This window comes from Rhinoderma darwinii, chromosome 4, assembly GCF_050947455.1.
Source record: "Rhinoderma darwinii isolate aRhiDar2 chromosome 4, aRhiDar2.hap1, whole genome shotgun sequence".
Taxonomy (NCBI): domain Eukaryota; kingdom Metazoa; phylum Chordata; class Amphibia; order Anura; family Rhinodermatidae; genus Rhinoderma; species Rhinoderma darwinii.
The window spans coordinates 112,488,620-112,501,019 of NC_134690.1; the positions used below are offsets into that span (position 1 = coordinate 112,488,620).

Sequence of the window (12,400 nt, forward strand, 5' to 3'; positions counted from 1 at the left end):
CTTAAGACCCTTTACAATCTTAATCCTGGTGGATAATAATAACATGTAACAGTACAAGTTGCAATGATATGGGTTTTAAAGCTAATATAAACATTGATATGTCTATTTTTGTATTGTTTAGGTATTATGGGGGCGGTAGCAATGGACTTTTTCAAAACGGAAATTTCTATGGAGATAATAAGTCAATCGGATGAGGAAGAAAGAACAGGAAAGAAGGAACACATCGTTTTTCTAGTTACTCAGCGACCTATAGTTCCACCTAAAAGCTCCAATAGACAAGCAGCGCAACAAAATAACAAACAGGTTTGTCGTTATTTTATATCGTTCTTTGCCATTGCTGTTGCTTCCTTAGTAGTGGGGTTGGAATTGTTGGAGGATTTATGTTTTTCAATAAAAGAAACTAAGCCTTGGGAGGAAAAAATTATTATTCTATGTTTATTTTATTGTGTACATAATTTACAATTTGATAGTGGCAGGAGACTACCCCATCAGAAGGAATCTATCCTAATTCTTTGCTAAGAATGTTAGTTTTCCAATAACAGAAGAGCTGCAGATAGTAGATGTATTGAACAGTCGTGATGTGAACATTATCTATTGGATCACAACAAACACACTAGGCATGATATTGAGGTCTACTGCACCTGCGTTCTTTCCTATGCTGTTTGCGTTGCTGGCCCATAATACAACCGCATCATCCAAACCGACTTATTGTTACTTTCATAACTCTGTAATATAACCACTTACTGACGTTAAAAACAACAATATACTGAATATGTCATATAAAAAGGTGAACCATTCTCAGCCCTTACTGATTACTTTATATTAATCGCTATATTAATTACCAAACTTAACATCTCAGCAATAGATTACCAGCATGCTGCGCTATTGTGTCTGGTAAAATCACGGACACCCCGACGGAAAGTCGACGGAACCTATTAACCCCTTAAGGACACAGGCATTTTTTGATTTTTCATTTTTGCTTTTCACTTCCTGCCTTCCAAGAGCCATAACGTTTTGATTTTTCCGTCAATAGAGTGGTGTGAGGGCTTATATTTTGCAGGAGGAGTTGTAGTTTTTATTGGTAGCTTTTAACATACCATATAATGTACTGGAAAGCTAGAAAAAAATTATTTGCGGGCTGAAATTGGAAAAAACTGCGATTCCTCCATTCTTTTTTGGGTTCCGTTTTTATGTCTTTCACTCTGTGGTAAAAACAACAACTTAACTTTATTCTGTGGCTCAATATGATTAAGGTGATATCAAATTTATATAGATTGTTTTATATTTTACTACTTTAAAAAAACGAAAACTTTTTGTTAAAAAAAAAAAAATTGTTTTGTTTTACAACATTTTGAGAGTCGCAACTTTTTTATCATTCCGTGCATTGAACGGTGTGAGGGCTTATGTTTTGCGGGACGAGCTATATTTTTTATTGGTACAATTTTTTGGTACATATGACTTTTTGATCACTTTTTATAAAAAAAATTTGGGGAGCTAAGGTGACCAAAAACCAGCAGATTTTGGGCGTTTTTATTCTTTACTGCGTTCACCATGCGCATTAAATAACGCTATATTGTAATAGTTCAGACTTTTACGGATGCAGCAATGCCAATTTTGTTTACTGTAGAGGAAAAGTTGGAAAGGTTTTTTTTTTAAACTTTTAATTTTTTTTAATTTAATTTTCACTACTAAAAACTTTATTTCACTTCTTTTTACACATTTTATTAGTCCCCCTAGGGGACTTGAACCAGCGAGTTTGATCGCTGGTACAATATACTGCAATACTAATGTATTGCAGTATATCGTAATTTTTACAGGCATCTTAACAGAGGCAGAGTGAGGGCAGTCCTGGGGCCTTTATTAGGCCCCTGGGCTGCCATAACAACCATCGTCACCCCCGATGTCGTTGTGGGGGGGGGGGGTGTGATGAGCTGTTGGTGGGGGCCGCCCTCCTCTTTTCAATGCCTCAGATGCTGTTGTCACGATTGACTGCAGCATTTGAGGGGTTGAACAGCGTAATCGCTGTTCCTGCCTGTTATTCCTGGGTGTCGGCTATAAAACACAGCCGACACCCGCAGCATATGGAGCGCGCTCCACATTTCTCCCCCTGCTACAAGACGTACCGGTGAGTCCTGGTGCGTTAAGGGCTTAAAGAGGCTCTGTCACCAGATTTTGCAACCCCTATCTGCTATTGCAGCAGATAGGCGCTGCAATGTAGATTACAGTAACGTTTTTATTTTTAAAAAACGAGCATTTTTGGCCAAGTTATGACCATTTTTGTAGTTATGCAAATGAGGCTTGCAAAAGTCCAAGTGGGTGTGTTTAAAAGTAAAAGTCCAAGTGGGTGTGTATTATGTGCGTACATCGGGGCGTTTTTAATACTTTTACTAGCTGGGCACTCTGACGAGAAGTATCATCCACTTCTCTTCAGAACGCCCAGCTTCTGGCAGTGCAGATCTGTGACGTCACTCACAGGTCCTGCATCGTGTCGGACACATCGGCACCAGAGGCTTCAGTTGATTCTGCAGCAGCATCAGCGTTAGCAGGTAAGTCGATGTAGCTACTTACCTGCAAACGCCGATACTGCTGCAGAATCATCTGTAGCCTCTGGTGCCAATGTGTCCCCGCTCGTCTGACACGATGCAGGACCTGTGAGTGACGACACAGCGTGATCTCTCGAGAACACGCTGTGTCTGCACTGCCAGAAGCTGGGCGTTCTGAAGAGAAGTGGATGATACTTCTCATCAGAACGGCCAGCTAGTAAAAGTATTAAAAACGCCCCGATGTACACACATAATACACGCCCACTTGGACTTTTACTTTTAAACACGCCCACTTGGACTTTTGCAAGCCTCATTTGCATAACTACAAAAATGGTCATAACTTGGCCAAAAATGCTAGTTTTTTTAAAATAAAAACGTTACTGTAATCTACATTGCAGCGCCTATCTGCTGCAATAGCAGATAGGGGCTGCAAAATCTGGTGACAGAGCCTCTTTAAAGTCAATGGGTTCCGTCGGCAATCGGCGTTGTCCATTGGGAAATCAATGGTAATGCAAATGGAAGCTATGGTTTCCATTTGCCTTCCCATTGATGGGTTCCTCTGACAGAAAGGTCTGACGGGACCCATCAACGGAAACAAAACGCTGATGTGAACAGACCCTTAGATGGTCTCCTTCTATACTCTTGTAAATTTTGCTGCATTCTATTGTCCCTTTTTGTTTAGGTGTAGATCTAGTTTTGGTCTTTAGAGTTAACCCTTGATGCTGAGCTATGTGTTTACTGAGAGGCTGTTTGTTTTGAACTGTATATTAGTTGTAGCACTGCTCACTACATTGCATGTGGTGTTCCTATATATACAGTAAAATACATTTAGTCCCACAATCCCCAAAGATAGTTCCAAACTGATATCTACTCTGGAATTGCCTGGATTATCAGGTGTAAAGTGGACATATTCAGTGGCACTAGAGCACAAAACTGACTTTGAAGCTCTCTTGGAGTGACTGTGTATAACCCATGGAGAAGCAGAGTAGTCCAACGTTATTTTGATTCTGTAGACTTTAGGCTAGTGGTGGTCTACTGTATTCAGACTGTATCATAGGCCATTGTAGGCAAAGTAGACCTGTTTAAATAGTTTGACTAGTAACTTGGTAACACATGTTTTCTAGATTACTTCACAGAGTATTGAAAATGCTGTTAATAAACTTCGAGATAGAGCAAACCAAGTATCTGTCTGCCCTGTAAGGAAGAAGAATCACTGGGGGACCATACGAGGAATTGTTCAGTTTGGAAGAGGTATCGTAGGCTTCAAAAAGTCATTTTAATGTTCCTTTTTTTGAAAAAAATTAAATTATATGGTGTTATAAAATACGGGACAATTTTTCTTTGTGTAATGTGTGCACAGCGCTTTATTAACTGCATAGTGTGCAAATGGTGGTGTGCAGCATTACATTTTGACCACGATAGATAGATAGATAGATAGATAGATAGATAGATAGATAGATAGATAGATAGATAGATAGATAGATAGATAGATAGATAGATAGATAGATAGATAGATAGATAGATAGATAGATAGATAGATAGATATGGTAAAAGATAGATAGATAGATAGATAGATAGATATGGTAAAAGATAGATAGATAGATAGATAGATAGATAGATAGATAGATAGATAGATAGATAGATAGATAGATAGATATGGTAATAGATAAATAGATAGATATGGTAATAGATAGATGGATAGATAATTAGATAGATAGATAGATAGATAGATAGATAGATAGATAGATAGATAGATGATAGATAGATATGGTGATAGATAATTAGATAAATAGCAGTAAATAGGCAGCACTCACAAAAGGCTTATGGTGAAAAAAGAGGGTGCTTTATTGACCCCAAAAGTGCGACGTTTCGGCTCACATAACCTGAGCCTTTCTCAAGCAGCTTGTTAGTAGGTATACACACACGTATATAAAGAGTGAGCAAGTGAATAAGCAAGTTACAATTATCAGTGTACAATCAGGCAAAATATCAAAATACAGTTCCTATGGTGGATGCATGCAGGCAGCCCAGTGAAAAGGGTGATCTACATTACCATTGTGCATATATGGCATATAAATAGACCTGCAATATCTTTCATAGTATACTGTAAGGCTGAGTTCACACAGAGCGGATACGCTGCGTAAAAGCACACAGCGTATCCGCCCTGTGCGCCGCAGGGAATTCCGGGCGAAAAACCGTACCAAACTGTGGTACAGCTTTTCGCCTGGAATATCCACTGCATTAAACTGCAGCACTTAGCCGGCATGCTAGCAGGCTGGCCTGCTGGGATGACATTTCATCCTGTGATTGGCTGCAGCGGCTGTCACATGGGATGAAGCGTCATCCCAGGAGGCCGGCTCTCTGAACATTATCCAGGCCGGCCTCTTGGGATGACGTTTCATCCCATGTGACAACCGCTACAGCCTGTAATTGGCTGCAGCAGTCACATAGGATAAAACGTTATCCCAGGAGCCGGGCCTGGAGGAAGAAACACAGACTTCTGGGTAAATATAAGGTTATAAGATTTTTTTTTTTGAGTGGCATTTTTTGCAGCAGAATCGCTGTGAACCCGCGGCAAAAAATGCAACAACTGCAATTTGTTGAGGGTTTTACCTTCACATTGAATTCAATGGGGAAAAACTCGCAACAAATTAGCAGCGTTTACGCAAATGCAATTGACATGCTGCGGAATAAAATTCCCCACCGCATGTCAATTTCTGAGCATTTTTTTCCGCTCAGTATTTATGCAGCATGTGGATGAGACTTGTTTTATCTCAGCCACTTTGTTTCTACTGTATTTGCTGTGGATTTTCCATAACGAATATCATTGCAGAAAATCCAGCGTATTTACGCAACGTGTGAACTGAGCCTAACAGTCTGTTTTATGATAGTAAGTGATAAAGTGAACCTGTGCTTATTTAATGAATATACAAATGAGGAGGACTCACATATAATCCAGCATGTTAGGATGTGTTTACAATGGGAGGTCGCCCAGCATTCTTAAAGTGCTAGTGCACCTGTGTAGGGGAGAAATCAATAGGACATTGCTGTGGAAAAATCTACCGTGACCATGTTACTAGAGGACTAGTGCTGATATCTGAGTGGGGGAGTGTTTATTAGTATCTTAGCAACACTCAGCGACCACATGAACAGTACACGCCAAATGGCCGGCTGTGAAGTTAAAGGGGTTTTCCAGCCAGAGTAAAAATTGATAGCCTATCCTCATGATAGGCCATCAATAGCTTATCGCTCGGGGTCCGACTGCCTGGACCCCCACCAATCAGCTGTTTTGAAGGGTATGCAGCGCTCATACGAGCCCTGCTGCCCCTTCATTCCAATCACTCTTCATACTGTGTGTAACGTCCATGGCCACGGGCCGTCGGGTTTACTCACCCCCCGACGCCCGCAGCCATGGATCCGTGAGCGCTGGTCCCCGTCTCCTTCCTAGGAGACGCCAGCGCTCACTTCCGCTCCGTCCTGCTGTGTCCCGTAGGGTGCGCGCGCTCGCGCACGGCCTTAAAGGGCCAGTGCGCGCACAAATTATTCGTCATCATCATCAACTGCCCTGATTTCCTGGTCTATAAGAAGGCCCCTGGCCTTCTGATCCTTGCCTGAGCGTTGTTAGTCTATCCCAGTCTGTCTCGCAAATGGTCCCTTAATGTTTCCCGTTCCAGCTGTTACCCGTGCCCTGTTACCTGTTCCTGTATTCCGTATTGTTCTAGTTCCTGTGCCTACCTGCGTTGGAGTAGTGTCTTCTGCCACGTCCCGTGTCGTCTGCCACGTCCAGTGTCGTTTGCCACGTCCAGTGTCGTTTGCCACGTCCAGTGTCTTCTGCCACATCCAGTGTCTTCTGCCACGTCCGTGTCTTCTGCCACGTCCTGTGTCTTCTGCCACGTCCAGTGTCTTCTGCTTCATCGGATACTGCCCGCCACTTCTGGCGTGACCTGCCGCACCAGCCTCCATCCGTGCTGAAGCCACAGCCACCGTCCGGACTATTTCAGGTACCCAAGCGTTACTGTCTGCCATTGACATTCGTATAGACTGTGACCTGATCAGCTGCCTCCCCGCTACGGCGGAGCGGCCTAGTGGGTCTACATACCCTGTGTCCGTGACAGTACGCTCAGGCCATGGAACCCGCTGGCCAGCCCAAGATCGCAGTACAGAAGATTCAGACAGAGATGCAGGACCTACGCACACGTCAGGATCAATTCCTTGAGGCAGTGAATTATATCCTGGTCCGCCTGGATCTACTCGCTGTTCCACCTCCGGTTCTTCCTCCTGAAGCTGTTGTTGTGCCACTGCCTGTTGCTCCTCCTGTTTGTTCCGGATCCACATTTCCTCTGCCTCTTCCTCCTCGCTACGACGGTGACCCCAGATCATGTACAGGATTTCTCAATCAATGCACGGTGCATTTTAGGCTACGGCCTCATCTCTTCCCCTCCGAGGAGGCCAAAGTGGCGTTCATTATCTCCCTCCTCGTTGGCAAGGCCCTCGCATGGGCGAACCCAATCTTGGAGCAACAAGGACCTGTATCCGCGGACCTAGCCTTGTTCCTGCAGTCCTTTCGTGCCGTGTTCGAGGAGCCGGGTCGAACATCCTCTGCTGCAGCCACTCTGTTGACCCTCAAGCAAGAAGGCTCCACAGTAGGGGAGTAGCTATCTCCTTCCGTACCCTAGCAGCTGAGCTGGCATGGAAAAATGAGGCACTGGTGGCGACCTTCTGGCAGGGACCGTCCTCTCACATAAAGGACGAACTGGCAGCCCGCGACCTTCCTTCTAACTTGGATGCCCTCGTCCTGTTAGCCACCCGGGTTGATATGAGAATCCGGGAGCGCTCTCAAGAGGTTCGTCAGGAGAGCCGGGTCCACAGACCAGCACCCTCTGTCCAGAGACCACTATTGTCTTCTCCTAGTGCGCTACCTGAAGAACCCATGCAGGTAGACAGAGTCCGGTTATCTGAACAGGAGAAGCAGCGCAGACGCTCCTCTGGACTTTGTATGTATTGTGGCCTCAAGGGTCATTTTGTGCGCCAATGCCCACAGAAACCGGGAAACTCCAGTACCTAGGGTTGATTGGAGAGGCAACTCTAGGTGGAACGTCTCCAAACGTTAAAACGTTAAAACCTCTTCCAGACTATCGATTCCTGAGACATCACATCCTTCCTCCGCCTATCTTGACTCTGGAGCGGCTGCTAATTTTATCCAACAGGATCTAGTGGATCGGTTTCGTCTACCCACAGTCCGTCTGGAGAGACCCCTGGCTGTTGCCTCCGTGAATGGTCCACCATTGCCTGATCCGATCATGCTCATCACAGAGCCGTTGACACTACGGGTCGGAGCTCTTCACTCAGAACAGATCACCTTCCTGGTACTACCCAAGGCTATCAATCCTATCCTGCTGTGTCTGCCATGGCTCCGTCTACACGCCCCGACTCTTGACTGGAATTCTGGAGAGGTTCTTCAATGGGGTTCCAGATGCCATAGCCATTGCCTGTCACAAGTCCGTCCTGTTGTGCCCCCTCTGCCTCAGTCACTTTCGGGCCTACCATCTCAAAATGCCAGTTTTGCGGATGTCTTTTGCAAACGAGAGGCTGAGACGTTGCCTCCACATCGGAATAATGACTGTCCCATTGAACTGGTTCCCAATGCTTCTCTTCCCCGTGGACGAGTATATCCTCTCTCCTTGCCAGAGACTTTATTTATGTCAGCCTATATCAAGGAGAACTTGGAAAGGAGTTTTATTCGAAAATCTTCCTCCCCGGCCGGGGCAGGCTTCTTCTTCGTAAAAAGAGAGATGGATCTCTTCGACCCTGCATTGACTACCGTGGTCTCAATCAGATCACGGTCAAGAACAAATAACCATTGCCACTTATTTCCGAGTTCTTCGATCACATACGAGGAGCCCAAAAATTTTCTAAGCTAGATCTGCGGGGGGCCTATAATCTAATCCGGATTCGCCGGGGTGACGAATGGAAGACGGCATTTAACACCCGCGATGGGCACTACGAATACCTAGTGATGCCCTTCGGACTGTGTAATGCTCCCGCAGTATTTCAGGAGTTCGTTAATGATATCTTCCGAGATCTCCTCTATATGTGCGTTGTAGTTTATCTCGATGATATTTTAATTTTCTCCCCAGATCTGATGACCCATCGGAGGCATGTTCGTCAAGTTCTTCTGTGACTAAGAAAGAATCGCTTGTATGCCAAATTGGAAAAGTGCACCTTTGAAAAGAGGTCTTTGCCCTTCCTGGGCTACGTCATCTCGGATCAAGGCCTTAAGATGGACCCTGAGAAACTAAAGTCCGTCCTGGAATGGCCACGTCCTCAAGGCCTAAGGGCCATACAACGGTTCCTGGGATTCGCCAATTTCTACCGGCAGTTTATTCCGAACTTTTCTTCTCTGACGGCTCCCATCTCTACCCTTACCAAGAAGGGTGTGAACGCCAAGGTGTGGACTCCAGAGGCAGAGTACGCATTCATTAGCCTCAAGAAAGCCTTCACTTCAGCTTCAATCCTCCATCATCCTGACGTATCTCGGCAGTTCTCACTAGAAGTGGACGCTTCCTCTGTTGGTGCAGGCGCACTTCTGTTCCAGAGGAGCTCCAAAGGAAAGGCAGTAGTATGTGGCTACTACTCAAGACTGTTTTCTTCTGCTGAGCGCAATTATTCCTTTGGAGATCGGGAGCTACTGGCTATCAAATTGGCCCTGGAGGAGTGGAGACATCTTCTAGAAGGCGCAGCTCACTCCATCCTGATCTTCACCGACCACAAGAACCTCACCTACCTTCAGTCCGCTCAAAGACTGAATCCTCGTCAAGCCAGGTGGTCGCTGTTCTTTACCCGTTTTCAATTTCTGCTCCACTACCGCCCCGCTGACAAGAATGTGAGGGCCGATGCCCTGTCCAGATCATTTGAGACGGAAGACACGGTGGAGTCCCTTCAGACTATCATAGACCCATCCTGCGTTGTCACCGCCAATCCTCTGCAGCTTAGAAATATCCCTCCGGGGAGAACTTTTGTTCGGTTGGCAGACAGAAAAAGAATTCTCCGCTGGGGACACAGTTCTAAATTAGCTGGGCACGCTGGTGTCCGTAAAACCCAAGACCTGATTGCTCGTCACTTTTGGTGGCCCATGCTACCTAAAGATGTTCTGGACTTTGTCTCTGCTTGCACGGTGTGTGCCTCTAACAAAGTGACTCACTCCAAGCCTGCCGGCCTGCTTCAACCTCTGCCTGTACCCAGTGCCCCCTAGCAGCACATCGCAATGGACTTCGTCACAGACCTTCCTCCCTCAGCAGGATGCAACACCATCTGGGTGGTGGTGGACCGGTTCACTAAGATGGCACATTTTATCCCACTGACCGGCCTACCTTCTGCTCCCCGACTGGCGAGTCTCTTCATTCAGCACATCTTTCGCTTGCATGGCTTGCCTCTTCACATTGTCTCCGACTGGGGGGTTCAGTTTACCTCTAAGTTCTGGAGAGCCCTCTGTAAACTCCTGGATGTGAGTTTGGACTTTTCCTCTGCCTATCACCCCCAATCCAATGGGCAAGTTGAGAGGATCAACCAGATCATGGAAAATTATCTCCGCCACTTCATCTCTTCACAGCACGATAACTGGGTACAGCTTCTTCCTTGGGCCGAGTTTTCATATAAAAACCACACAAGTGAGTCCACCACTTCCACTCCGTTTCACATCGTGTACAGTCAAAAACCCAGAGTCCCTCTTCCTGTGTCGACTTCATCTCAGGTTCCCGCTGCTGACTCTGCATATGGGGACTTCCTGCAAATCTGGCAACAGACCCGGTCCTCTATTTTGCTGGCAGTAGATCGCATGAAGCGAAAGGCAGATACTAAGAGAAGAGAGCCGCCTCAGTTTCTTCCGGGGACTAAAGTCTGGCTGTCCTCTCGGAACATTCGCTTGAAGGTACCCTCATACAAGTTCGCTCCCAGGTTCCTTGGTCCTTTTGAGATTCTGCTACAAATCAACCCTGTCTCCTATAAACTGCGGCTGCCTCCTACCCTCAGAATCCCTAACTCCTTCCATGTGTCCCTCCGGAAACCAGTGGTTCTGAACCGCTACAGCAAGACTTCTAGTTCCACAGTTGCTCCCAGCGGCCCTTCTGATGTATTCGAGGTAAAAGAGATCCTGGACTGCAAGAGGGTAGGAGGAAGGACTTTCTATTTGGTGGACTGGAAAGGGTTTGGTCCTGAGGAGAGGTCCTGGGAGCCAGAAGAGAACCTCAGTGCTCCTGCTCTCATTAAAAAATTCCTCTCCCGCTCTGGTCCCAAGAAGAGGGGGCGTAAGAGGGGGGATACTGTAACGTCCATGGCCGGGGGCCATCGGGTTTACTCACCCCCCGCCACCCGCAGCCATGGTTCCGCCAGCGCTCACTTCTGCTCCGTCCTGCTGTGTCCCGTTGGGCGCGCGCGCTCGCGCACGGCCTTAAAGGGCCAGCGCACACACAAATTATTCGTCATCATTATCAACTGCCCTGATTTCCTGGTCTATAAGAAGGCCCCTGGCCTTCTGATCCTTGCCTGAGCGTTGTTAGTCTATCCCAGTCTGTCTCGCAAATGGTCCCTTAGTGTTTCACGTTCCAGCTGTTACCCGTGCCCTGTTACCCGTTCCTGTATTCCGTATTGTTCTAGTTCCTGTGCCTACCTGCATTGAAGTAGTGTCTTCTGCCACGTCCAGTGTCGTCTACCACGTCCAGTGTTGTTTGCCACGTCCAGTGTCGTTTACCACGTCCAGTGTCGTTTGCCACGTCCAGTGTCTTCTGCCACGTCCAGTGTCTTCTGCCACATCCAGTGTCTTCTGCCACGTTCTGTGTCTTCTGCCACGTCCAGTCTCTTCTGCTTCATCGGATACTGCCCGCCACGTCTGGCGCGACCTGCCACACCAGCCTCCATCCGTAATGAAAGCCACAGCCACCGTCTGGACTATTTCAGGTACCCAAATGTTAGTGTCTGCCATTGACTTTCGTATAGACTGTGACCTGGTCAGCTGCCTCCCCGCTACGGCGGAGCGGCCTAGTGGGTCCACATACCCTGTGTCCATGACACTGTGAATCGCAGCAGTAGCGGTGGTTCAGAGTATTACAGCCGTCTCCCAGTCACTTCAATGGGAGAAGGTTGTAATACTGTGAATCACTGCTAATGCTGTGTCGGTGATTCACAATATGAGCAGTGACTGGAATGAAGGGGAAGCAGCGCTCGTATGAGTGCTGCGACCCCTTCAAAACAGGTGATTGGCAGGGTTCCCGTCAGTTGGAAACCTGAGCGATCAGCTATTGATGATCTATCCTGAGAATAGGCCATCAATTTTTACTGTCTGGAAAACCAATTTAACTCTGTGTTCCTGCACATTGTACTGGGATATGTCTAGAAGTATTATACTCAGAGCCTGTGGCAGCATAAAATAACATTAAGGGGAGCTATTGGGGTTAGAGAATAATGAAATGAAGGCAATATGGCCATAGAAAATGTAACATGAAAACAATACTGTAATAAAGAAATAAAACTAAAGTCACATCAACACACCAAGTGCCGAACAATATATTTTATTATATAAAGCAAGGAAAATACAGGCTGGATCACATCTTGTGAGCAGAACAATCATCCGTTGAATAAGTGACTTTCTTCAAGTGACAGACATGATATCTGTAAAGATAAAAAACATGTGTAAGTGAAATGTTATAACGATAACCTATAAAGAGATTTCTATTTACAATCTAACAAAGTATACGAATGATTAGTAGAGGGAACCACTTGTACCAGTGCAGGTGGGTCCTAATGTACATTACTTAGAATGTATTCTGCGTTTAAGCCATTCGGTTTTAAAGTATTGCATCTCC

General features: G+C 46.0%; 1 protein-coding gene across 1 annotated transcript in view; it reads left to right on the forward strand.

Moving 5' to 3' along the window:
- LOC142760819 (guanylate cyclase soluble subunit beta-2-like) overlaps positions 1 to 12,400 on the forward strand; it is a 57,035-nt gene that overhangs the window by 20,432 nt on the left and 24,203 nt on the right. Inside the window, exons 6-7 of the mRNA XM_075863999.1 lie at positions 122 to 303; positions 3,668 to 3,794. Of these exons, the coding sequence (XP_075720114.1) occupies positions 122 to 303; positions 3,668 to 3,794 (309 nt within the window). The remainder of the gene's footprint in view (positions 1 to 121; positions 304 to 3,667; positions 3,795 to 12,400) is intronic.